Genomic DNA, 26,718 nt, shown 5'->3' on the forward strand with positions numbered 1-26,718 from the left:
ATTTCCACTGTTTTTCACTTTCTTATTAACTTCGGCTTTGATCTTTGCAAATTCCTACTTTTTGCTTGACTAGGGCTTATTTTGTTTCCCTTTCCTGAGTTCTTGAGCGGGGTCTTTAATCTATCTCTCTTCACGCTTTCCTGCTCAATAATATAAATATTTAATCTGCAATTTTTCTTCTCAACCCTGCTCTGCTTCCCACAGGCTCTGAGATGTGTTTTCTGGATTCTGTGCACTTCCAGATATCCTTTCTTCTTCGACCCAAGAAATGCTGAAGACGGAGATTTGGGTTCTGTTTCTTTCTTGTTTTGTTCATAATCTCAAATTCATCACGTGTCTGCATTAGTTCTACCTGTCTGAGTTCAGGAAGGTTTTCTGTATCATCAATATGCGGTGAATTCTGGTGAGCGTTTCCTATGAGCACTTTATGAAGAGTCTTCTCTAGTTTTGGGCTTGAGGGCTTTATCTAAAACGGACTGTTCCTTCCATCACTTATTCTTGGCCCACTCGAAATATCATGGGTCACAAACTCTCCTACTGCTGGCGTCCTCGAGGACTCGCCCGAATCTCTCCCCATCTCTGCGCTTTCTGAACATCGATGATCTATCTGTAGCCTGTGTATCTTGTTTACTTTTTTGTGTGAAATGAGTTTGCATCTTTTTGTTCTAATGGTTGCTTTTATAACTCTTCCCTTGACATAATACCTGCACTTCTCTGTTTTCGACAGTCCCTGTTCGCCTCCTCCACCGATGTGTGACCCTTCTTACTGTTCACTTTCGACAGCTAAATGTGCTCTCGCTACACGACGTTAACTTCAAATGTTTTAACCTTCAGCCTCCACGGCGGGAACGCTGCCACTACCATGTCCGCTCCCGTCTGCTTCCTTCCGGAGAACTTCCATTAAACACACGGACTCCGTGTTTCCCGAACCCACAGCATCTGCCTGGTCCCGTTTCCTGACCTCCACGCTGGCTTCAGTCCTCCAGGCCTGTGGGTTCGGCTCTGGCCGCCGCTCCTTGCAGACATGCACCCGGCCCTCAGGCCCACCAGCCCCAGCTCAGCCTCTGCTCCAGCCTCACAGACACCCCGGATTCGCGGCAAAATGTTCATAGTTTTCGTCTGCTCAAGGTCAGGTTGTTAATTTTTTTTGTGAAAATTTTTTGATATTTGCTTTTCTATAAAACGTTTGGACCTTACCAAATTGTGTGATCTTGCCTTTATTACTCATTGGTGAAGGTGACTTTCATTCAATCCAGCTTGTGCAAAAGGGCACACTGCAGAAAGGACGGGGTGCCTTCTCTTCTTCCAAACCTGACCAGGTGGCTCTGAGTTCCATGTACCTTCCCGACTTCTCTCTGCAAGAGGGGAAGCTGCAAGCTCTCGTCTCCATCTCCCCCTGCGGCCGTATCCCCCACCAGCAGGGCCGGTCCACGGAGCTGCTCCTTCAAGCAGTGTTCTCTCTGGGCAGCTTCACCTCTGGGCTCGCCCCGCACACCCCTACCACCGCCTCCGCTGAGGGCCAGCCCCCTCCCGTTTAGGGGCTTGGGTTTTAGCTGAAGTTCTGTTTGGCCCAAATTTAGGTTTGCCTTTTTTGGCTTTCATTCTTCTTGGTACTTTTGGACAATTTCCAAGAAAGAAGGAAGAAATGCTGACTTATGCCACAGCGTTCAAAGCCAAACAGGCCCTTTTAACTTGTAGGCTTGACTCATAACTAATAGGCTTTCCACTTCACCCTCTCCCGCCCCGCTGGAGCCTGACATCCCGAGCCTCCGAGGGCTACAGCCCACACGTCCTGAGGCCCACGAGGGACTGCCGCAGCCTGCCCTCGGAGAGCCCGCACCCTCCTGGCTCCCCCGCCCGGGGTGGTGGCCAGCACACGAGACACACGTATGTGCCTGCCAGTCAGTTCCCAATCACCATTCAGATCCACCCCAAAGGCCACCTTCACACCAGTCCTCCCGAGCCGGGAGTGCCAGCCCCCGTGCACTGTTCAACCGTGTGATTCCAGGACTTTTCTTCCCCACCAGCCTGGGAACTCCTGAAGGTGGGTGTGCACCGGTCACCTCTTTACCAATTCCCAGCTCAGACATGGCACGCAGGAGGAGGTCCAGGCCCACAGGCAGGGGTCCAGAGCATGCGGATGACCAGCACAAGCCCAGGCCTGGCACGTCCCTTGCATGTGTGGCCCAGCGCAGCACAGCCTTGGGGGTGGTGGACCGGCCAGGCCTGGACCAGGACAGCCCGGGGCAGGGAGTGGGGCCACGGTAAAGACACAAGGAAGCACGCCATCCAGGGAGGAAAAAGACCTGGAGTTTGTTTACCCACCAGACACCCAATTTCACAAAGTACTTAAACGGATTTATACTTAAAAGGAGGGAAACCAGTCGGGCTTTGAAAGGGCCTACTGGGGGAGGAATGGGAGCAGTGTTGCTGTGGGTGCCTCGGGAACAGCTGGGCACGGGGTGCACGGTCGTCCGCGGCCACAGCCTCTCCTCTGGGGCCCCTCTCCCAGGGGGGTTCACACCACACTGTCCGGGAGCCCCTGGGCTTGTTCACAAACAGGCTGACCCTCAATGTCCTCATCTGTAAAGTGGGGGCAATACCTTCTGTTCCTGAGGTCTGAGCAGGAAGTGAGAAGACAGAGAGGAAAATGCCCATCCAAGGGCCCAGCACACGCCAGAGCCAGGGCCCCTTCCCTGCAGTGCCACACGGCCACCCGTCTGGAGGGTGCCCAGAGCCCACCCGCGGCACCGCCCGCCTCCACCCGGAGGCCCGGCCCAGAGGCCCAGGCGGAGCCACGCTGCTAGGAGCTGGCCCTGGAAGAAGTGAAAATTGGAAATGCATTAATACTGCAGTCTGCAACTACCTATTTCATACTTGACTGAGAAAAATCTGTATTTGGAGTTGGTATTAAAAAAAAAAAAGAACAGAGGACTAATTGGATTGCATCTTCTGAGAGACTTCCTAAATGACAAAACCATGAGGGCCGTTCCGCGAGCCGTTCTCAAACCGCAGCTGGCCCGCAGGTAGGGCTTGGAGGGGAGGCCCCTCGGAGGGGCTGTCTGCAGACACAGCGCGCGGCCCAGGGCAGCGCCCGCGATGAGGGCGAGGCCCACGCGCCACGCACACCCTGGACGAGGTCCTGGGCCCACCCCGGCCGGCGGGAGCCACTCCGCAGAGCTCCCTGCTTCACCTCCACACGTTGTCTTCCGGAGAGACACTGCTCTGCCTCTCCAGCCTCTGAAGTTAACACACAAATTTATATTCCTTTCTTGGGCTCGCTCTCCAAATTAACAGGCGTAATCACCAGCAGTGCTGCTCCAAACGAATCGAACACCCATGGAGCCCGGCTGCTGGCAGACGGTGCTCATACTCTGGGACGGGTGGGCGCCCCTGGGGACCCCCTCCGGGGAAGCCAGACGTGCCAGCCCCGTCCACGGCCCCCTCGGAGACTGCTTCTTGTTCCCTAGGCAAGCAGGCTGAGGCCAAGGAGGTAAACGTTCCTCCAAAGCCAAGGGCCGGCTGACACCCCCCTGCCATTTTCATGCTGGACCTGGAGCTGAACACTCGTGGGGACCGGGAAGCAGCCCCTGAGGGGACTTCGCCTCCGGCCTGGCCGAAGGTCCGGCTGCCCCCAGCCCCCCTGCCTCTGACGCCAACAGAAACCGAGCCCGCCACTCACCGAGATGCCAAGGGCATGAACTGCCCGAGCACCTGACTGCTTCACTTTGGGCTGCACGAGGAGGGACCTCTCAGCCCGCACAAGACACTGGGAGCCAGCAGCCTCCAGCACACAGGCCTGCCGGGCAGGAAGATGGCTGAGCGCTACCATCTTGCCTTGTTTTTACGATCCTCACTTCACACCACGTGCACGTGTCGCTAACTCAAACAGTAAGAAAACACTAAAAATACCCAGTAATTGGCTCAGAGCCCAGGCCAGCATCCACCAAAGGACAGGCCACCCAGTCGAGCCTCTATTCTCGATAACCAACCCCAGCCAGCGGCTCACGCGGCGGCACATGCCCCGACCACGGGTCCTCCCCAGGCCCTCCGGCTTTCCGCCGCAGCACCGGCCTCCAGGCCCTCGTGGGGGCCGGGCGCACGAGCCTGGTGTGCGCCCAGTTGTCGACCGAACGCAGGTGTTGCCTCTGTGCCACTCGGGGTCCTGGCTCAAGATCGGGGGGGACAGAGCTCTGGACCCTGGCCCCAGGCCACAGGGAAGGCGCTGGTGCGAGGGGCCGCCAGGAACATCCCGCATTTTGGCACACACGTGCTGACCGCAGAGAGCGCCGGGAACGGCTGCCCTCGGAGCCTCTGCTGGCGAACCCACAGCCAGGGTGTGGGGGGACTGGGCTCCCTGGAAGCCTCCCGGCTGCCTCCCAGGGGACTGTGCCTCCTCAGGGCCTGGTGCCCGCATGTCAGGGTGCCTTCGCAAAGGCCCCTGGAAGCCAGGCCCCGACCGCAACGTGGATCGAGCCCAGGAACTGGGGGTGACACAGCTTTAGGCACCCTCTCAACCAGGGGTCAGAACACCCGCAGTGGGAAGGCCCGGCAGGGAGCACCCACTGCTGCCTCAGGCAGCCACAGACGACAGGCGCACAAACGGGCGCAGTCGCTTTGTTTTAAGTGCGTTACTTAGAGCCCGCAGTGGGCGGGACGCGCTGTGCGCTGCTCTGCTGCCCCCACGCTGGACCACCCCCCGCTGATGAGGGAACGAGTCAGCGCCACAGAGGCCCAAGAGCCGAAGGGCGCACCATCTGCGGGACGCCAGCCCAACAGCCCCGCAGCTGGCCCACCACTTTCCCCACCAGGGTGGCCGTGGGCGGAAGGCACGCCCAGGGCCCGGAAGCAGGGGGCTGCTCGCCCGCCCCCGGCAGTGACAGGAGCCGACTCCCTATCGCTAAGCACCTGGACTGCGACCCCCAGGCGGCGAGGCTCGGCCCGACCGCACGCCCAGCCCAGCGCGGCTGGAGGGTCTGCGGGGGCTTCGGCGCCAGCTTCTCACTGGGGAGGGTGCCAGCCAGGCCTGGTGCTGAGGGCACCTCTCGCCCGCACGGGGCCGGCGGCCCGTGTCACTGAGCGTTCCCTCGTGTGCCTCGGGCCGCACACGCTGGCACCTCCCGGGCACACGGCACGATCCCAGGCGTGCTGCCCCAGCTTGTGCAGGTGCAAGAGCGGCCGGCTGTGATCTGAACCCGGACCCTCCGGCCTCCGACGAAGCAGCACAGACGCTTCCCGCACGCTCTCAGCGGCAACGAATTCTGCGGGAAGACACCTGCCACGGGACAGGGAGGACGATACTGCCTCGTGTTCACAGCAGAGAACCGTGTGTCACGTGAGAAACGTGCGTCGCTGTGGCGTGCTCGCGGCCTCAGGGCCGCTGACGCGGAGGAATACCGTTCTCACCCATCACTGTCCTTCCGTTTTCCTTGGTCTTATATTTAAGCTGCTCCTGACTACGGGGATTTCCACAGCGGCCGGGGGAGGAAGGGCCGTACAAGTCACCTGCTGTCAAGGGTGCCGGTGACAGACTCATGGCAGGGAGCAAAACCGTCGGAAGGCCCGCAAACCAAGCCCGTGCCTGAATGTCCCGTCTGTCCCATCTACGTCAACTCCAAGCCCGGAGGCAGCGGCGGCAGGGGCGGTGCCTGTGGAACCCCCACACGGGGTCGAGGGGGGCGCCCTGGACCCGTGTCTGCACACCCCCAGCAACCTCACAGCCCCAGGCGGCCACCGAGAACCAAAGCGCCCGAGAGAAGGCTCTCGTCGAAGGGGCGCCTGGCTCGGCCCTAACCCTCGCTCTCCGGCAGGCAGGTCAGGGGACGACATCTGAGTCTGAACGTTAGTCAAGTCTACGTGGGCGGGGAGATGCGCCGGCTGAGAAATCACGCCACCGCCTCGGATGCAGCTGGACAGAGTCGTGTGCAGCCTGTCCACAGGAGCGAAGGCACAGGCTCAAGGAGAGGGAGTGTCCCGGGGGAAAAGGGATGCCACGCAGCGGGAACAGTGCGGGCAAAGGCACGGAGGCATCCAGAACACGGAAATGCGTGGGGGGCTCAACCACCGAGATCCTCCCATCAGAGACCCCGCTCGCTGAAGTCAGGGAGGCAAGCACGGGCTGCAGCCAACCCCAGACACCTGTGCGGACGCCGTGCGGTCAGATCTCTGCACCACCAACTGGCCGCCAAACCCCACCAGTCAGGTGCGGGAAGAAGGGGAGCAGCAGGGTGGGTCTGTGGTGGGGACAGGACAGGAGGACACAGGACAAGACAAGGTCTCTGGACTAGGTCACAGCTCAGGAGGCCACACCACTTCTCAAAGTTACTGCTCTTCATCCCATCAGTCTACAAAGGTTAGTGGAATATATATACAGAAGTGAAAATCCCTTCTACAAACCAGAGATTAATACAACAAAGGTTGGATAGCCTCCCAAAAGGGATCGGAAACCTACCATTTACCCAAAGGTTCCAGACCAGGACTCACTTCCCAAATCCTCCGAGGGCAAATCTGCTTAGGCGGCCTCAGGCAGAGCACACACCAGCACTCCCCTATTCCCACCCTGGAGGGCACCGTGGGCCGAGGCCACAGGAGGCTCAGCACCCAGAAGCCAGGAGGAGGTCTAGGGCCACAGTCTGGAGACTGAGGTCCCATCCGTACAACCACGGGGCAGGGAAGGAGCCCTGATCAGGCTGGGGGACATAAGGTGACCCCATCCCCGGACAATCAGACAAAGGCCCTGGTATCAGGAAGTGCTCAGTACATGAACTGTGATCTCCTACATTTATTCCTGCAAATCCTTGTGTCATGGAAGACTCTGCATCAACCTTCTGGTTGAAATGCCCAGTGCTCTAAGGGAGGCCAGGGGCACAACAGGCTAGGGTGAAGAGTTGGGCCAGAGGCTCCCACGGCCAAGGCCGCCTCTGGAGAACCGGAAGGCTAGAAAGCACGAGGCAGGCCTGCTGGGCGCCCCAGCTCGCCTTCCCTGCTGAGAAGGCAGAATCAGCAGTGCGGGGAGACCGTGGCAGCCAGACCTCACAGTGCAGGACATGTGCAGGGAACCCAGAGTATGAAAGACAACCCTGACTGGCAGACGCAGGACAGGAAAGACGCCCAGACCGAAGACTGAACCAGGAGAAGGGACAAGAGGGAACAGCACCTCCTCCGTCCAGCCAGACTCCAAAGCCCCTCACTCACGGGGCACCAGGCAGAGCGCCCAAGGCGGCTGAGGCCCAGGGCTGGTGGTAATTAGCCCCAGAACTAACACTGCCCCAGGGCAGCCCGGAATGTCAGCAAAATGCCACCCGGCAGATGGGACTATCTCTCAGGAGCTTCACTGCATACCTGAACAAAGCTCACGGGTCTTCACAGGAATACACAGGTCTCCTGCATCCGCCCAACACAGGTGTAGAAGGAGCACAGAATGACTCCGAAACAGTCACATAACTGAATTCCATACTTTCAAATATTAAGTATAAATGTGCGGGGAAAAAGGAAGACCGAGGCAAACTTTATAGAAACGTAAACAGCAACGCTGGAAATAAAAACATGCAGGTCATTCTGCTTGAAGATTAGGTCGGGGAGCCTGGAGACATAGCAACAGGAATGATTCACAACAGGAGAGGGAGAGAGAGAGGATTTTCAGAAATGAGAAGAGCACACGTGGGCTGGGGGACTAGTCCCAGCACCCAACTGTGGGTAACCGGACACTCACAAAGGACGAGGACAGCAAGTCCATGGAGCTAAGAAATGCAGAAACCCCAAGCACAGGAGACACCACGAAGTGCAACAAGGCGCATCACAATCAAACCGCTCCACCCAGCGACCAAGAAAGTGCTGGAAAAGCAGAGAAAAAGCAGAGAAAACAGACAAGTTACACGAGAAGCTCGAGGGAAACAAGGCGAGTCAGAGTCAGTGGGAAAACCCCCTTCACGTCCTGAAAGGGAAAAGCATGGCCACCGAGAAGTGAAGATGAACAAAACCGTCAAACATCAGCTAGACCGACAGAGGGAAGAGAGAAGGGGGCCCATCCGCTGACGGCAGAAGTGGGAGCAGAGTCACTGACCTTAGGAAGTAAGAAGGACGGTAAGAGAATCCTGGAGTAGCTGTTAGGCCACCTGGACGACTCAGACAAACTCCTGGAAACACAGAAACCCCAAAACTGACTCCAGAAGAAATGGAAAATCTGAACAGACCCATGACAAGTGAGGAGGCTCAATCAGTAACAAAGACATGTCCAGGAGCGGATGGCTTCGCTGGCGAAGGCTCCCAATCACATAAAAGAATTAACACAGAATTCCCAAATTCTTACAAGAAGTTAAGGAGGAGGAACGCTTCTCAGCTTATTCCACGAGGACAGCATAAAGCTGATACCACGGCCAGAGAAGGCACCACATGAGAAGAAAACCGAGACCAAGAGCCCTTATGAATATAGGCGCACAACCTCGACAAGACGGTGGCGAGCCCACCGGCAGCATCTGAAAGGGTCCTACACCGCGACCAGGTGGGCTTTCCACCAGGAATGCAAGAATGGCTCAACACACAAAAACCAACTAATGCAATGCACCACCTTAACAGAATGAAGCGAAAAACCACATGATCACCTCAATCAGTGCAGGAAAGCACTTGTCAAAATCCAACACACTTTCATGATAAAATGTTCGGCAAACCAGAAATAGAAGGGAACTTCCCCAACCTGATAAAATGCATTTACTTAAACCCACAGCTCACATCATATTCTACGGTAAAAGACGGACAGCTTCCCCCTAAGATCAAGAACAGAACAAGGATGTCTACTTCCAGCACTGCCATTTGACATGGTACTGGAGTTCCAGCTGGAGCAGTTAGGAAAGAATAAGAAACAAAAGACAGCAAACTGGAAAGGAAGAAGTAAAGCTATCTCTACTCACAGATGACATGATCCCATATACAGGAAATCCTACACAATTCACAAAAAACTATTAGGAGTTAAAAGAATCTGGCAAAGTGGCAGGAACCAAGATCACCACACAAACACTGGCGGCTTGTCTGCATACTAGTGATGAACAATCAACAAAGAAACCAATTCCATTCACAAGAGCATCACAGAGAATAGGAAACTCAAGAATACGTATAACCAAGGAGGAAGTACGTACACACTGAAAACTATAAAACACTGCTAAAACAGATGAAAGTAAACCGAAATAAGTGGACATTCTGTGTTCATGGGTTGAAAGACTTAATGCTGTTAAGATGGCAATCTTCCTCAAAGTGATCTGCAGATTCAACGCAACTCCTCTTAAAGTCCTGTTTTTGCAGAAATGGCAAAGCTGATCCTAAAATTCATATGAAATTACAAAGACCCCAACAGCAAAGATAATCCTGAAAAAGAAGAAAGTTGGAGGATTCACATTTACTACTTTCAAAACTTACCACAAAGTGACAGTAACCAAAACAGCGTGGTGCTGATAAAGGACAGACATACAAATCAAGGGACCCAAACTGAAATCCAGAAATAAACCCAAGCATCTACGGTCGAATGATTATCAACAAGGGTACTGAGACTTTCAGTGGGGAAACAACAGTCCTTGAACAAATGGGCTGGGACCATTGGACGGCCATGTGCGAGAGAAGGAAGGTAGACCCCTACTTCACACCGTCTTCAAAAATTAACTCAAAATTATTAAAACCTAAGTGTAAGAGCTAAAACTACAAAACTCTTAGAAGGAAACACAGGCGTAAATCTTTGTGACCCTGGATGTGGTAACAGTTTCTTAGATATGACACCAAGAGCACCAAATGACAAAAGAAAAAACAGATCAAATGGATAAAAGCCAAAACCATGTGCACACCAAAAGACATTCTCTAGAGACTGAGAGGACAATTCACAAATTATCTGATGAGGACTGAGTACCTATAATTTATGAAAAAACCCTACAGAAGTCTTACAACTCAACAAAGAGACAAAAGAAAATAAAAACAATTTAAAAATGGATAAAGGATCTGAAAGGAGATTTCTCCAAAGAAAATCTACAAATGGCCAACAAGTATGTGAGGAAATGCTCTATCCACATCACTAGCCATCAGGGAAATGCAAACCCAAACTACAATGAGACGCACCTATACCCACTAGGATGGTAAGAAGCATGACTGCGCCCTCTCCTTCCTGATGCTGGTAATCTGTGTCTTCTCTCCCCTTCTTCTCATGAGTCTGGCTGGAGATACACCAGAGTGCAGCCTCCCATACAGGACTCACCTCTGAGTGGAGACCCAGAAGGTGGGGGACCGATGAACACTTAGAGGTGGAGCTCTCTAGAGGGTCTGTGCCCTCAACAGACGCAGATCCGTGCACAGCGCAGGAGACACGGCTCCTTGGTGGAGCTGCCCAAGCACCGGGCACAGACCTCCGTGGCAGCAAGCCAGGAGGAGCATGGACCAGCCTCTGAGCTGCCTGTCTCCTCTGGTGACAAGGTCGGTCCCTCCCTCCTTGCAAGGGGGCTGGGCCTGCCAGACTCACTCACAGCTCCAAAGCGTCAGGAATGCTAATGGTACTCGAGGCTGGTTCGCTAGTAGAGCATAACCTTTAAATAGAGACCGTGTGTTTCAGTTTAATTTGGGAGGATACACAGTTCGATCCCAAGGGCCTTACCCAATTCCACGAAGCCACAACCGGCAGGAGGAGCAGGGGAGTGGGCCCCTACCTCGACACGATTCTAGTGAACCCAGCACTGCTGAGCACCAGAGAAGGATGCTCCAACCCCTAGTCTGTTTCATTACTTGCTCCCGGGACGCACGAGGGTCCGCCTGGGCCAAGGACCACAGGTGGTGCTGACGGAGCCAAGGCCCACTGCGTCCCAGGATTCAGGCTGCTGCCTCTCCAGAGCCCCGTCGGGGCAGGTGACTCAGGTGTCCCAGAGAAGAGACGACGCCGAGGTCACAGTGGGAATCCTGGTCAGAGGCCGCCTTTCTGCTCAGCTCTGGGCCCATCATGCATCTGGGAAGGGCCCTGTAGTGGCTGCTTCCCGGGGAGGGGTGAGGGGCCGAAACAGATCGCCCTCATCACGTTCCATCCCTTCTGGAGGGACACACCCAGCGCGACAGGCCACCGTAGCCACCGGTGGCTCTCCTGGGCATTTCCTAGTGAGCACAGCTGGTCCCCGAGCTGGGACATACCTGCTGCACCTCAGAGCACGAAGCCCAGGTGGAGAGTGCGTGCAAGCAGAGTTTTCACCCTACAGGAGCCGCTCTCCACGCCTGCGGAGCCGTCCCCCACGCCAGCACATTTGCTGAGACAGAGGACCCAGTGAGCAGGCTGGGACAGCGCCCCAGAGGCCACCAGCCTTAGGGCCGGAGAGACTGGCCAGGGCAGCCCAGCAGCAAGTGGCAGGTACATGGTGAGAGAAGACAGGAAGGCCCAGGAGACAGACTTGGAGAAATCCAGTGTTTTAGCCGAAAAAAAAACAAAAAGAAAACAGAACCGAAGCCAACGAGAGCACCCAGCTGGCCCAGCCGTGGTTTCTGGGGCCCCAGGCCCAGCTCCGCAGAGGGGAAGCCCACCCCCAGGAACGCGTGGAAGGAGGTGTCCACGTGCTTCCAGCGGGGTGGGCTCCAGAGGGTTGGCTGAGGCAAGGAGGCCACCTCCTTCCAGGACAGCGACGGTTGACACCGGGGGGCGAGACTGTCAGAAAGTCCAGGAAAATCCCATGAGAATGGAAACCCCCTCTCCAGAAAATGTGTGCACAGTTCTAAGGACTCTGGACCCTCTGTCTCCACGGGTGACATCAGGAATGCTGCCCAAGAGGAAAAGGTGTCGCTACAGAACGCCTGAGGTCACCTCTGCCTCATGGGGTTCACCGGGGGGCCCAAGACACCCACGTTCCCACATTTCCCAGTCAGGAAGGCTCAGGACAAGTCCGGCTGCAGCCACCACGCGAGCTTCCCCCAGAGGCCGTGGGCCAAAGGAAGCAGCAGCGAGACCCTGGCGGGCAGACTCCAGGCCGGCTGAGCCCCTGCAGAGGACCATGGGCGCCAAGGCCAGGACCACATCCGACCCAGCTCCCCCCCCAACACACCTGCAAGGCGCGCAGCGAACGCGTGGGAGGGGAACTGCAGCGGCTACTGAAGATGTGGCGGATTTAATAATACGGTAAGGAGCAAAATCACATAATGCGGACACAGTAAGAACTGGCAGTTGAAAAGGAGCGAAGCCAGAGAGGGTCACTGCAGAGCACGAGACGTTTAAAGGACACGCAAACACCGTACTTAGAACCGGGACGAGCACGAGAAGGTCTCCCCAGCTAGAAGGAGCCCCATGGTTTTTAAAGATAAATTAACCAATCTCAATCTGTGGCTGTTACAGATTCTCACTGCGCCTCGGCTTTGTGTGCTGGGGCCCGTTGGGGGTCCCTTTCCCCGTCTGCAGTGCCCGCCTTCTCTCGGCCCCCCGACCCCGTGAGGGGCCCCGGCAGGCTGGTGGTGAGTGTGGGGCTGCCAGCCAGGGCAGAGAGCAACGTGCGAGTAATGGAAATGATCAAACACCCAAGCAGAGGCCTAACAAGAAGCATGCAAGACTCACCGGAACAACAGACCAAACTCCAGCAAAGGCCATGAAGACCAAGAGGCCAGAGCCACGCCCGGTATCGCGGACGGGAAGTCAGCACTGCACAGAGTCCATGAGCACAAGGCAGCAGGATTCTTCCGTGAGACCTGACAAGCTAACTCCGAGCTTCACCGGGACAGAAAACACTGAGAGGTCAAGCCTTGCCAGATATTCAACAGGCTATGGCCCTGAGAACTTCGACAGCACGTTGCTCTGCTCCAGACAGGAATAAACCAAAGTGCTCCCGCCACACCGGGGAGTTTTCTTCTCCTTTTGTGCAGGGATCCAATTAAGAACCACAAATTACACCATTAGACATTTATTTTCTAGGCTAAGAAGCCATCTTCTCAGGATAGCGTCCCTAAGATGCAGATGGATTTTTTTAAGACAATAAATCACCAACCTCTTGTTAGGTCTTTGCAAACCTGGCAAAACCAAAAAGGCCGGCCCCCACACCGGGAGAGAGGCCCGGGGGCACACGCTGCCTCCCTGGGTCCATGTCCAGTCGCTCAGCACTTGAAACCTGAGTCCGGGGCTCAGTCACGTGGGACTGCGCTCCCGCACGGGCAGCTGGCGCGAGCAAGCCCCACGGTGCCCACCGGCCTGCCGCCCGCCCGCCCACTCACGGCACCTGTCCCCTCATTGAGTCACGGCCAGGTCACCGGCACCCAGAGGGTCTGCGGTCAGGACTCAAAGACACGGTCCGGACACAGCGGTGAGCATGTGTCCAGCACACGGGAGCACTCGGCACTCAGTGGCTGCGGCATGATCTAAAGCAGGTCCACGGCGAGGACGACGGCCATGGTGACAGTCACGTGCCCACCAGTGAACGTGGGATGTCTTCGCGGGATAGCAACAGGGGGAGGCAGAGGACGATTAGCTCGATGCTGAGGGAGAACTGGGCCCCGCGCGACGGAGACACATTCCAAGGGGCGGAAACAGCATGCGGGCGACACGGAGGGGCGCAGGAAGCCGTGCACAGAGCACAGCAGGGGCCTCAGTGAACACAGGCATGCGGAAAGAGAACAGCCACCCGGAAGTGGGGTTCAGGACCCACTCGCTGAATCCGACAGATTTACCACCAGCATGCAGAGCCATGAAAGCTGTCCAGTCCCAGGTGCGTGACCCCTTCTCTCCCTTAGGAGCTACATCGTAAGACGGGACCACCGTGGCCAAGGGCAGAGAGCCCCAAGCTGGCCGTTGCCAGGGCCCAGTGGGGAGCACCTTGAGGAGGGAAGGACCCAGGGCTGGACTCTGGACACCCACACGCTGGGGCTCGGGGGACAGACAAGCCAGTGCATTGTGGAGAGCAGGCGCCAAGCCCTTGTGAGCCCTGCCCCAGGGCGGCCGTCAAGCTGGAAACTAGCTCCACGTCCCTCAGGCACCCACAGCCCTCCAGCCCTGAGGCACTTGCCGGGGACTCTGCTCTCGGGGGCAGCCCTGTGCACCCCAGGTCAGCTCGATGCTAACTTCTAAATACGCCTCATTGAGCCCTTCTCCCTCCATCCCTAAAAATGGCTTCCCAGCTCCCACAGAGCTGCCCCAGGCACTCATCCCCAGGAGCCAGCACTCAGCAGAGCCACTCCGGGGGGCACACACAACTCCGGGCGTCTGGCACTTCACAGGTGGGGGCAGTGAGCACGCAGCGTGTGCTCACACGGGTCAGGGCGGTCAGGAACACAAGGGACAGTCCCACGTACTCAGGGGTCCTGAAGGCCCAGGCAGAAGTGTGTGCTGGCAGCAAAGCCACGGGAGCTGGGACCTGCTGGGACCCAGGCCTCTGCCTCCTGATGAGTAAGGTGGGTGACGACAGGGTCACCTAACAGGGCTCCGAGAGTGGACGTCTGCAGAGCTCTTGGAACAGCGCCCGGCTCGCCGTCAGGCCGGGTGAGTGCGCATTCATAAACCTGTCACCATCGGTGTTCGGGGCACTCAAGAACCAACCCGGCCTGCAGATGCCCACCCCAAATCAACCCCACCACACTCGGAGTGCTCACTCCGTGCCAGACACAGCTCGCCTGCAGGAAGGCCGGTCCCCCGCACTGGCTCCCCGAGGAAAAGCAGGACAGCCAGGTGTGCGGCCAGATGCTAGTACAGAGGCGCAGAAGCAGTGACCCCAGAGACGCTGGGGGTGAGTGCCTGCGGCAGAGGGGCCGGCACGGGGACACACGCAGACTGGTCAGACCAACCAGGTCAGCCTGAGACGTGCAGCCGCAGCTCCTGGGGCCCGGCCCGTGGGGCACCCTGTGCCCCGCCTGCCGCCTGGGGCCCCGACGCCTCACTGGGTCACACTGGGCTCCAGCAGCGAGTAAGAGAGTCAGACACTGTCCTGGGGGCGCAGAACCCTGCGGGGGAACAGGCTGCCGCCAGCCGTGGATCCCTGCCTGGCGTCCCCCATGAGCCTTCAGGACTCCCCCACCACAGACGAAGTTCTCCCGTCGAGGCGGGGTTGGAGGGGGGGGGTCTTCCAACCCGGGCTTGGTCCCGTAGCAGGATGGATCCGGGATGAGAAACGCGTCACTATCGGTCACAGAACCAGGAGGTTCTCGTAAGAACTTCCTGGAAGGCGGCTGGCAACGCTGGTGGGCTGCGATCAGGCCAGGTTCTCGGGCAGCAGGCCGTACGGATGCCGGCTGCCAGCACTGAACGATGGGAGCTCACACGCCTCCTCCCGACGCTTCCCGGCCCGAGGCGCTGCTTTTACAGCGACAGAGGCATCAGCCAGGTGCACGCCGCTGTGCAGGGCCCCTCGCAGGGCTTAAAATCGGCCTCACCAGCATCTCCGGTCATCTCGGAGCTGCAGCCAGGGAGGCTGGCGCTCTGGGAGAGGCCACGTGGAGGCCCTGTCCTGCTGGGATGCGGCCACAGCACGCACACCCCGGGAGCACCTGCGGCCAGAACGTCTCCCGCCAAGCCCTTCCCGGCTGACCGGCCACGGGCCCGCAGGCTGGCAGTGCAAGCCCACAGGAGCCCGGGGGCACGGGACTCAAGGAGGAAGACTGTGTCATTACCCGGAGTCGTAAGGGGTGTCACTCCCCTTTAATCGGAAAATAAATCTTCACTTCTTCCTCCCCGGAGTACATAAAATATTAGAGGGATTTTTATGGTTATAATCAAAAAACTGGTTTCTCCAGCCACCGCTGGCCGGATCTAATTAGGGTGAGGGATGTTAATGATACAACTATGGCCCAGGACATTTTTCCTTGTGATATTAATTGCATTTAAAGAGAAAACCCTGAATTGTGCCTTGCTTCCTAATTAGCATGCATCTGCTAATTAATAACAGAAAGGCAAACTGTCTTTGTCTTGTCATCTGCAATTAACTACAGATGTTTAAATTCTTTTTTCTCTCTTCTCCTAAATAGTGAATCAGCTTAGGGCCCAGAGACAGCAGGCTGGGAGAGGTGGCACAGGAACCAGGCCGTCCCCAACACCTGAACAGAGGTGCCCCCATCACACCCATCGCCACGACTGGCCCCGAAACGGGGTGAGGGCCACAGAGCAAGACCCAGGGTGGCTCGGTCCCTGTGTCACAGGGAGCTCTGGCCACCGTCCCCACCTTCAAGCTCCTACAGCAACTAGGGTTTACAGCAGGGCCGGAGCTGCCGCCTCACCGGCTGGGGGCCCACCTGGCCCTCACTTCCTCAGGAGGCAGGAGGTACGGCCCGGGGAGGAGGGGGCAGAGCAGAGGCTCACAGGCCTCTGAGTGAGCACCTGCTGTATTCTGCCGGGTGCTGCTAAGTGGGAAGGAGAGAGAGAAGAGACACAAACGGGAGACAAGCTCAAGATGTGACAATCAGAAGGCAGAGATTAAACCTGCGTGAGGTGCAGCTTGAGCGCAGATCTAAGAAAGCAAGGCGCCCATAGCATCCCACTTGAGTGCACCAAGCACCTGCACCTCCGGGCACAGCCGGGAATGAGCTGGGGGGCGAGCCGGGTCCCCACCCGCCTGCCCGGCTCTGCGGGGCTAGAGCCACAGGGACGTTTCACCAAAGCTCCCCAAGGAGCATCTTCCCCAAAGGCCCGGCAGCGCCTGGGGAAGGGCCCCTGCACGGAGGTGGGCGCCAGCATCGCCTGGGGAGAAGTGGGCCCCCCACCCCCACGAGTTCCAGTCTAATTGGTCTAGAGGTGGAACCGGGCTTCAGTATGTTAGGGCTCAAGGGAGTTTTACACAATGCAAAGAAACTTTATGGGCAGAAAACAAGGGAAAACACAGGCGGGAAAGCCACCCTCCAGCCCCATGTCCCTCAGGCATCCCCACGAGGAGAAGCAGCGGCCCCTGCGGCCCGACCGTGGGAGCTTCTGTCCTTTCCAAACCCCTAGGAGCCAGGGAAGGAGGACCTGGCCTGTGCTCGGCACAACTCCATCCTCATTCCTCCCGCCTGTGTGTGCACGGCATGGACACACGGCCCTCGGGCACATGTCCATTCAGGTCAAAGCCGAGGGAATGATGCATGTGGACCCACACGTCGGGGTCTCCCCCCGGGTTTCTTCACCCGCAGTCCCGTTAGTTACGCACACGCACGCGAGCTAGGCCGCACGGTTTACAGAGCTCCCTACCCCAGGCTCAGCGGAGGCAGGCACCCCCGTCAGGCCCTGCCTGGGTCCCAAGCTCCTTTCTCCGCCAGACGAGGGCAAAGGCTCTACGCGGAGGCACGGTGGCTCCCCCTCAGTCAACAACGAATGCCCGCTGCACTCAGGGACTGGATGTGCCCTCAGGGGCCCCCGCAGGGGAAAGACCAGCGGGCTGACTTACAGATTGAAGAACAGGTGCGTGACATCAGGACCGTGCTGCGGGGCTGCCTCCCAGCTCCTGGGGGTGGGGCTGCCCTCCCCGGGCTACATGTCCGGGTGCTGGAGCGGCCCGACGCGGCTCGAACCTCAGGCTCTACCTTCTTGGCTACGTTTGCCAGCTCCGGAGGGCGGACACGTGCCAGGTGTTGGAGGGCCTTGACGTGGGAGCTCACACCCCCTGGCCCAGGCACCCAAGCGCCAACGGCATCTCAGACCCCCATGCTTCTCTCCTGGCTTGCCCTCCCCAACCTTCCCACCCCACCTGGGACTCCCCCACCCACTGCCCAGGCCATCCTGCCATCCTTGACCTCTGGACTCACACTCTACCTAACCTGTGTCTACCTTTAGCACAGCCGGTCTGGCCAATGGCCACCACATACCCCTGCCGGTCAGGGGCTCCGAGCACAGCCAGCCTCAGGCTCCCAGATGCTGGTGCCTGGGCCTCATCCCAGCCCATCCTCAGGCCCCTGCCTCACGAGTGGGCCTGTTTCGGGTCTCCCCAGCCCCGCCTCCACCACGGCCGACAGGAACAGCGGCAGTAAGACACAGCTGGACAGCCTGAGGCTGTGGGGACGGCTGTCAATGGATGAAACAAACCCAGGGACGTGGCATGCCAACTTGAGGGCCACTCCTACATTGCGGTGAAGGCCAGATGACCCGCTCAAGGTCAGGGGCTGACAAGCGATGACTGCGCACCAGGAACCCCGACCTGTGCTGTGAGTCCCTGAGCCCGCCCCAACCCCAACTGGCTGGTGTGTGGCCTGGGGCAGAGCTGCCCCACAACACCTGCAAATGTGCCCCGTGGTCCTCCTGTGATGCTGGTGGCTGGGTCCCCACAGAGACCAGACCACGGGCCAGAGCAGGAGGAAAGGCCTACAGCTTGTGTGGGACAAAGATGGGTCAAAAGCAAAGCTGTCTGACCCCAGACGGTGGTAAGGAAGCCTCTCGGCCTACAGGCTGCCCGCTCGGGGGCAGGGGAGGGGGGAGACGTGGTCCGAGATGGTGGCACGTGGCCACACGGCCAAGGAGCACACCTGATGCTCAGCAGGGCAATGTGGGCTGCAGAGCCTGATGGGCAGACGTCTCAGTCCATACACCCTGTGAGGCGGGGCCACCATGGGCCCAGAGCCGTGGGACAACCAAAGGACGACCTGGCCGTGGGCGTCAAGCAGGGATCACGAGGGTTTTCACATCAGCTCTATGTCGGGCGGGTCATGATGTGGAGCAGAAAGGGCACTGGGGTCCCCATGTCAGAGTCCCTGGGGGGCCAGGCCCCGGCTCCCAGGCCCCATGCGCTTCTCATCCCCACCTGAGTTTCTGACGAAGGGAAGCGCTGTGACCATCAGGGACCCGCAGGCTTGCGCCTGCGTGACAGGGACATGATTCCCTCCGCTCCCAGGGTCTAAAGCATCCCATGCCCTGAGCTCCTTGTGGCCACAAAGACCACCACCAAGAGACTCACCATGTCCGCTCTCTGCTTCTGGCCTCCCAGCTCCTCCAGGGCCTGTGACAGCTGAGCCTTCGAGACAAGACAGAAAGCAGGGTCAGTGGGCCTCCCGCGCCCCATCTCCACTGCCCCCACCGCCCCCACTCCCTACTGAGCACAGGGTTCTCGGGAGCTGCGAGGCGGCCCGGCATGCCCACTGCTTATAGCAGGTGACCGGGCCGGGGTGGGGGTGCTGGGAAACACAGTGGGAAGTCCACCCCAAACCTGCTGGTGAAGCAGCAGAGTAGTTACGGGGGGCAGAGATGTTCCCGATGGGGTTTTCACACCCCTGGCAAGAGGAGTGCAATGCATGTCCTCCTGGCAAGCTCCCATTCTGGAAGAAGCCCTGAGAGTGACTTTCCCGACAGGGCCAACATCTAGGAAAACCCGACGCCCCCCAACCACTGTCCCCTAAACGGGTCTCTAGGATCCTCCCCAGGGGCCTGCCCCACCCCAGGACAGAGATGCAAGGGAGGTTCCTGACCGTCAGGGCCAACGGCAGTGCCGGGCCAGGTCCCAGCAACCCAGCAGGAGCTCAGGGGTGGCCGCCCTCCGGCCTGGCCAGTCCAGCTGGCATGTTAGGTCCCGATGGATGCCAGCATGGAGCGGGCAGCAGAGCGAAGTCCAGAGCAGCCCAGGGCCGGGGTCCCCCAGACCCAAGCTCTCATTGCTCCCGTGTGCCCTGGGCCTGGACGCCACGAGCACCGTGTGTGCAGCCTGCCTGGGGTCCCGCACGGATACTCCCAGGCCAGGACGCGCCACGCAGGGACAGAAGCGGTCACACACCTTTCCCAGAACCCAGTGGAAGCAGATGCAGCAAACGAGTCGTGGGGCCTATTTTACGTGCCGGCAGCCACCGCGGTGCAGAAGCGCCGGGGACACTGGTGCTCAGGTGGAAGCCACAGGGTCTGTGCCACCCCGAGGAACGGCCCGACCCCGAGCAGGGACCAGAGCAGCCCACAGACTGGAAACCCTGGCCCTCCCGGAGTGACAGGCGGCAGACATGCAGAGGTCACGCACCGCCTCCCGCTCAGGGCACCCCGTGGGCTCCCAGCCTCCAGCTCCTGAGGCGTGCAGGGAGGAGACCGGCGGTGCGGGGTCCTCGGGCTGCGGGAGACCTGCATCTCGTCATGACAACGTCTGTGTGCACCCACCAAGCCTCCCAAGCACACCTGCTTCTGACACGCCAGCCCTGCCGATGAGGCCAGGCCTCCTGCTGAAAGCTCGTCAGTGCTCTGTGAGCCACATGAGCAGCGTGGCCAGGAGCGGAACTGAAAACACGGCGAACGCGGCAGAACAGGAATCACCCCCACAGCAATGGAACCTCCACTCCAACCCCAGCTACAAAACCGAGCCAGAAACCCCAAACTAAAGACCACCCATTAGAGCAAGCGCTAAGCTTCATGCCCAGCCCCATGAGCCCATGAGGTGGCTCCTCACAGCCCACCGGCCTCAGCCTCACCTCAGGCCAGGCACAGAGGGATGGGCGCAGCCACCAGGTGGGCGGGGGGACCGGTGGGGGGCACAGGTGGGCAGGTGGGGGGCTGGCGGGGGGTCAGGTGGGGGGCACAGGTGGGCAGATGGGGGCTGGCAGGGGGCAGGTGGGGGCATAGGTGGGCAGGTGGGGGGCAGGTGGGGGGCACAGGTGGACAGGTGGGGGGCTGGCAGGGGGCAGGTGGGGGCATAGGTGGGCAGGTGGGGGGCTGGCGGGGAGCACAGGCGGGCAGGTGGGGGCTGGCAGGGGCAGGTGGGGGGCACAGGTGGGCAGGTGGGGGGCTGGCAGGGGCAGGTGGGGGGCACAGGTGGCCAGGTGGGGGGGTAGGTGGGGGGCACAGGTGGACAGGTGGGGGGCAGGTGGGGGCACAGGTGGACAGGTGGGGGGCAGGTGGGGGGCACAGGTGGACAGGTGGGGGGGCAGGTGGGGGGGCTGGCAGAGGCAGGTGGGGGGCACAGGTGGGCAGGTGGGGGCTGGTGGGGGGGAGGCTGGCGGGCACTGCAGAGACCACCTCTCGTGGGCAGGATGTGACGTTTGAAGGACGGCCAGGAGAGGAGGCAAAGGCAACACCCGCACTGTGGTGGCCTATCTGTAAACTCACGGCCCCCCGAGAGAGACCGTATGCACACTCACTCGGACAGACCGAGATCCGCTCTGCAGAGCCAGGACGCAGCCCCCCCAGGGGTGGCACCTGCTCTTTCAGGCTGGCATTTGCAAGCGGCTTGTCAGGGAGAGGGGAGCGGACACATGCCGCCCGCCAGGCAGAGGGTCCCGGGCAGCGTGGCCCCTTTGCCCCCCACACCCGCCAGGGGGTCGGTTACAGGGCTCACGCTGGGGATGACGTCCGGCCCCACCCCGGGGCCTCCCCGTCTTGCCCACCTGATCGGTGCTGGCGGTGGACACAGAACAACCACGGTGCAGTAATGAAAAACAACGTGACCGAAAAGGGCACAGACAGACATTTCCTGGAGGACAAAGCACCTGTGCCGACGAGCACACGTAAAAGGCCGTCAACTCCGCTAGAAACCAGGAAATGCCCATCGAGGCCCGCCGCGAATTACCACTCTGTACCCATTTAACTGGCAGAAACAAAGAACTCGGGCAATCCCAGGAGTCAGGACAGACAGCGGGCATAAAAACTAGGAGACCGCTCTGCGAAATGATTTGGGTTTTGCCTGAAGTCTAACGCGCATCACCTCTCGCTCCGTAATCCCACCCCACGAATGCGTTTACAGGAAACCACGGAACGTGTGCCTGGCTGATCTGCGGTGGTGAACATCGCAAACCACAAGGGGTGAACCCACACGCTGTGGTGTATCTGTGTGCACAGCAGTGGGACCAGCGTCCCCACACGGCCCTTGGGCGCGGCCCCCCGTGAGGTCAGCCAGTAACGGAGGAGAGTGCAGGGCTGAGTCTGCCCGTGGGCACACCAGGTGTCAGCCAGGCTCCCGCACTCAGACTCGGCAAGCAAGTCGCACGCAGAAAAGGAGCGGTGACCCCCGGGGCAGTCTGGGTGGCAGAGAGGGCCCCACGCCAGGACGCTGCAGATGGGTGCAGACACTTCACCGCGGTCTCTGCGAGGACGCGGGTGAGCAGGGGTGCAGGGACCATGATGAACAGGCCGAGGCTGATCCAAGATGCTCGGTGCCCCGCTCAACAACACAGTCCCTGCGAGAGAGAGATGCAGGTGGCGTGCTTCTCAATCCTCGCACGACGCGGGGCTCGGAAACGGCACAACCGTGACGGAGACCCGAGAGGGCTGCAGAGATGCAGGGAAACCAGGAGCTGGCAGAAACCCGACTTGGAGGAAAGTCAACCCTGCGTCGGGAACCAAGCGTTCGCGCACATCTCCCTGAGGGAGTCCCGCTTGGGCAGCCGTCAGGAATACGCCGCCCAGAGACTGAGGCCGGGAGGCTCTGGACCCTCCCTCCGGCCAGCCCGGAGAGCCCACGCTGTGCGAGGGGACCCGTCACACTCAACGAGACCGACGCTGACAACTCATGTGTCCCACGGAGGCAACGGGAGAGCGGGGGGCAACCCCCACCCCCGAGGTGCCGAGCCAGAGACAGAGGGCCGTCCCCACCCAGGGCACGGAGTTGCCGAGAAGCGTGTGCAGAGGCAGGGAGGGAGCGCTGCGGCGGACAGCGTGTGCGTCACGCCCCAGTGAGAAGCGGGGTCCGGAACACGTGCCCCCTGCACCCGGGAGGACAAGTCGGGGACGAGGAGAGGGTCCATTCTGCTACACAAAGGAAGAAGTTTCCAAGAGCAGGAAGCTCGCCATCACCAAACACCATCCCACAACCTGTCACATGCCCCCCCACGGGAGGCCCTCTGTGTCCAGGACCCCAAGCACGCGGGAGGGCTCAGGTCGGGGAGGCCACGGGGTGGGCTGCTGACACAAGCCCATGGCCGAGGAGCCACACGACCAGGGGATGGGCCGGGTACGGGCAGGCAACCCAGGACGGAGCCTCTTGCTAGGTGAGCCGACTCTCCTTGGGGCCAGACCCGTGGGTGCGGGAGGGGCGTGCGCCCTCTGGCTCACGCACACAGGACAGCTGACGCCTTCGCGGGAGCTGGGGAAGGGGCAGCGGAGAGGCTCCCACATCCCACAGGACTGAAGACTGGCCACCCTCACCCAGACTCCGCCAGCCCTGACCGGCTGCATCTCCGCATGAGACACGGAGGTCACAGGGGACCAGGAGAGGAACACGCGTGCCGAGTGGGGACTGGGGCCACAGTGCTGACGGGGCGGGGGGGGGGGGGGGGGGTGCTGCCCCGGGGGCGAGGCTGGCGGGGGGGGGGGGGGGGGGGGGGGCGGGCAGTTCCCCGTGTCGCAGGCGGCCGCGGGTCACACCCAGCCGCACCGGGACTGAACGGGCACCAGCAGCGGCCCAGGGGACGCTCCCCATCGAGCAGGAAACACAGTCCGTCCAAGTGCATCCGCCACAGACGATACCCTGCAGGGGCACTGGTTGTAGAAGTGCCCGGGCACCTCTTCAACTGACCCACCCACGCCCGCCCCGCAGAGTGTGCTGCCTACCGCAAAGCAGCCCAGTTGGCGACCAGGCCCGAGTCGAGGCAGGGCACACAGAGAAGGAGGCCTGTGCAGCCTCATCCGCACATCCCCGCAGGTGTCCCGGACACCACGAGCCCTGCACCTCCCAGCCCACACCTGACACTAGACGGCTCTAAGACGCCAGTCCTTCCAGAATCCTGGGAAGCGGGCACGATGCTCGCCCAGCCCTGAGGGAGGGGCAGAGCCTGCGGAGCCCAGGCCTAGCGTAGAGGTCAGGCACCTGCCACTCCCCGAGGCCGCCGGTCAGAGCCCATCGCTGGGCCTTAGCTCATCACTCCTTCCTGCGGCACTGTCCCTACAAGGTCACCCCACTGCACGGCCACGGCGGCAGGCGGGCACGGGTCCGCCTGCCTGCGGAGTGTCCCATGTCCGCACAGAAGGCTGCTCGTCTACGAGAACAGCTGCTGGTCAGGCTGCCGTCTGTCCGGCGCATCCCGCCTGGCTCCGCGGCGATTTACCCCTGCCTTCCCCTTGAAATTTCTGCCAGGGCCGGGATGCCGCCTGAGCAGGAGGGTGCCATCAGGCCGCCCACACTCATCAGCCGCAGGTGGCCTGGCGCAGGCCGCGTCTGCGGCATCCGATCCACGCACAACAACTTCTGGGCTCCCGGCTCCGCCTGAGATGCTGAGGCCTCTGGGAAAGCCAGGCTCACACCCAGGAGAGGAGGACGGTGCACCCGGAGCCCTTGGACAGGCTCACAAGGTCTGGGGGCTGGGCGGCAGCAGTCGCTGCCGGGGGTTTTGGAGGGAGTCCAAGCAGGGCCCACAGACGGCAGTTTCAGGCTCCCAGCAAGGGCAGTTTCCTCCCTGCAGCCAGCATTCACGCGCCGGGGGCCGGGCGGAGGCCTGTAGGAGCCCACGTGTGCCCCGCACGGGGTCTCAGCTGTCACTCCTGTGACCCTGCCTGAGCCCTGGCGTGCTGCACCCCAGTCTCCTCACTGGGAAAGGAGGGAAGGATGTATGTGACCAGCACGCTGGTGCTCGTCCTGCACGTCGCGGGGTCCGGAGGTAATGGGGGGACTGCTCAGGCACGAGGCTTACAGAGGGGTTCAAAAGGGAGGCCGGGGGCCAGGGAACAGCAGGCTGGCCGGAGAGTTACCGTCCCTTGGGCCGGTCACAGCAACAAGGCTAGAGCACCCCCTGAAGGGAACGGACACCTGCAACAGGCTCAGGAAGCCTGGGCCCCCGGGCTCCACCCCAGCCCAGCTGACCCGGGGGTCTGCAAGTCAGTGGGGCTGGCTGGGAGCGCAGATGCGTGGAGGCAGCCCAGGAAGAGGCACCGGGCACAGGGCCCAGGCGCCCCACGGAAGGCGGCACACCCAGCGGCATGGATCGGGCAGACAAGGTGTGCGGAGAAGCCGGGTGCCCACAGGGACATGTCCTCCAGCCAGGCCCCCGGGTGGCCACTGCGCTCAGACACACGTCCCCGGCCCACGCGCCCCTTGTGACAGGTGGAGGCTGCACCAAGACCTCGTGTGGCTATTTTTATCCGGAGGTGAGAAGCTGCTACCGAAGATCCAGCACCCCGAGTGTAGGAGCCCAGGATCAGCAGACGGGCAGTCCCTGCAGGCCGGGACAGGCTGCCGGAAAGCTGGCCGGCCACACCGGGGAAGATGCAAGGGCACCCAGCACACTCCCCACATGCCTTACAGAGAGGAGTGGGGAGGCGAGAGCCCAGGGAGGCCGGGGTGCGCCCACAGTCACAGGTCACATAGAGGGAACAAGACAGAAGCGTCAGGCCTCCTGCCCTTTCTCTACTTCACGCGTCAGTTTGTGACCAGGTGGAAGGAAAAAGGAGACACCAGCCAGTCATCAGGGCCCTACCGGGTGGCAGCACCCACACCCACTCATGGTCTTTGTGTGACAGAGGCCCCGAGGGGTAGAGCCTGCCCAGCGTAGACAGCAGCCACAAGACTAGCTTGCTGCCACGCAAGTAGGTGGGCTGCTCACGGGGCCCAGTGGTGGCCTGGAGCCTGGGTTCTGTCAGGTGACCCTGGCTGAGTGTGGCCCATCAGAAGGAGACGTCCACACCACTGAGGCCACCGCTGCTGGGACCCAAGCAGCCAACGCCTCTCCCACACCCAGAGCATGCCTGGCCCTGTAAGGCTCTCCTCGGTGGAGCCTCGGACCCAGGGCAGGGCCCAGTCCCTCCCGTTCAGCAGGCCGGGTGCTCACACTGGAGCAGGGCTTTCGGAATGTGGGTGGGGACCAGCACTGCAGTGTCACCGGGGAACCCGCCACAGATACAACGTCTCAGCCCAGCACCCCCACCCCCAGGGTCACACCCTTCAGGCCATCTGGACGTGCACCAAGGTCGAGAACACTGCCTCAGAGGTTTAATTTGGAGCCGGACAACCAGAGGCCAGTCCCAAAGTCGCCACATTCCTGCACCAAGACAGGAAGTGAAGGACTGGTCTGGGACGTCAGCAAGGTGGCGGGGCAGGAGTTTCCACCGTCACCCCGCAGAGCACGGGTTGAGAACACTATCTATGGGTAAGGACAGAAAAGAGGACAGAAACTAAGAGCTGCTGTGAAAAGATTAATAAAATGGATAAACCTCTCGCTAAACTCAGTGAATAAATACAACTGACATAAAACTGGAAACGAAAGAGAAGACATCGCAACAGACAGCACAGAAATACGAAGGCACGTAAGAAACTACTAGTGACGACTACCAAGACATGGAACAACCTCAAAGAAACAAACTCCCAGTAACACGCAAACTCGTGAGAATAAACCACGAAGAGGGGCACCTGGGTGGTTCAGTGGTTAAGCATCTGCGTTCCGCTCAGGTCATGATCCCGGGGTCCTGGGATGGAGTCCTGCGTCGGGCTCCCTGCTCAGCGGGAAGCCCGCTTCTCCCTCTCCCTCTGCTTGCTGCTCTGCCTACTTGTGCTATCAAATAAATGAATAAAATCTTAAAAAAAAAAAAAAGAATAAACCACGAAGAAACAGAAGATCCAAACAGACCAGTAACAAGTAAGGAGGCTGAACTGGCAATAAAAATCTCCCAACAAAGAAAGGTCCAGGACCAGTTGGTTTCACCAGTGAATTCAACCAAACATTTAAAGAATTATTACCAATTCTTCTCAAACTCCTCCAAAAAAATCAGAGAGAAAGGATCACTTCCAAACTCATCTTATGAGGCCAGCATTAGCCTGATGCCAAAGTCTGACAAAGACGCTACAAGAAAACCAAACCATAGGCCAACATCCTGACGAACACAAATACAGAAACCCTCAACAAAGTACTAGAAAACCGCATTCCACAGCATGTTAAGAGGGTCACAATTCG

The 26,718-nt window shown here is 59.8% G+C and overlaps 1 protein-coding gene across 6 annotated transcripts in view; it reads right to left on the bottom strand.

Annotated features, from left to right (window-relative positions):
- MAD1L1 (mitotic arrest deficient 1 like 1) overlaps positions 1-26,718 on the bottom strand; it is a 319,048-nt gene that overhangs the window by 113,382 nt on the left and 178,948 nt on the right. For 4 of the 6 annotated variants that reach the window (XM_032394014.1, XM_032394012.1, XM_032394015.1 and 1 more), the window contains one exon: positions 18,831-18,887. The exons of 1 other annotated variant lie outside the window; for it this stretch is intronic. In XM_032394014.1, coding sequence (XP_032249905.1) covers positions 18,831-18,887 — 57 coding nt within the window. Of the gene's footprint in view, positions 1-861; positions 867-18,830; positions 18,888-26,718 lie in introns of those variants that run through there. One more of the 6 variants, XM_032394017.1, reaches the window with a different exon arrangement.

The sequence above is a fragment of the Phoca vitulina genome, unplaced genomic scaffold, assembly GCF_004348235.1.
Source record: "Phoca vitulina isolate PV1807 unplaced genomic scaffold, GSC_HSeal_1.0 scaffold79, whole genome shotgun sequence".
Taxonomy (NCBI): Eukaryota; Metazoa; Chordata; class Mammalia; order Carnivora; family Phocidae; genus Phoca; species Phoca vitulina.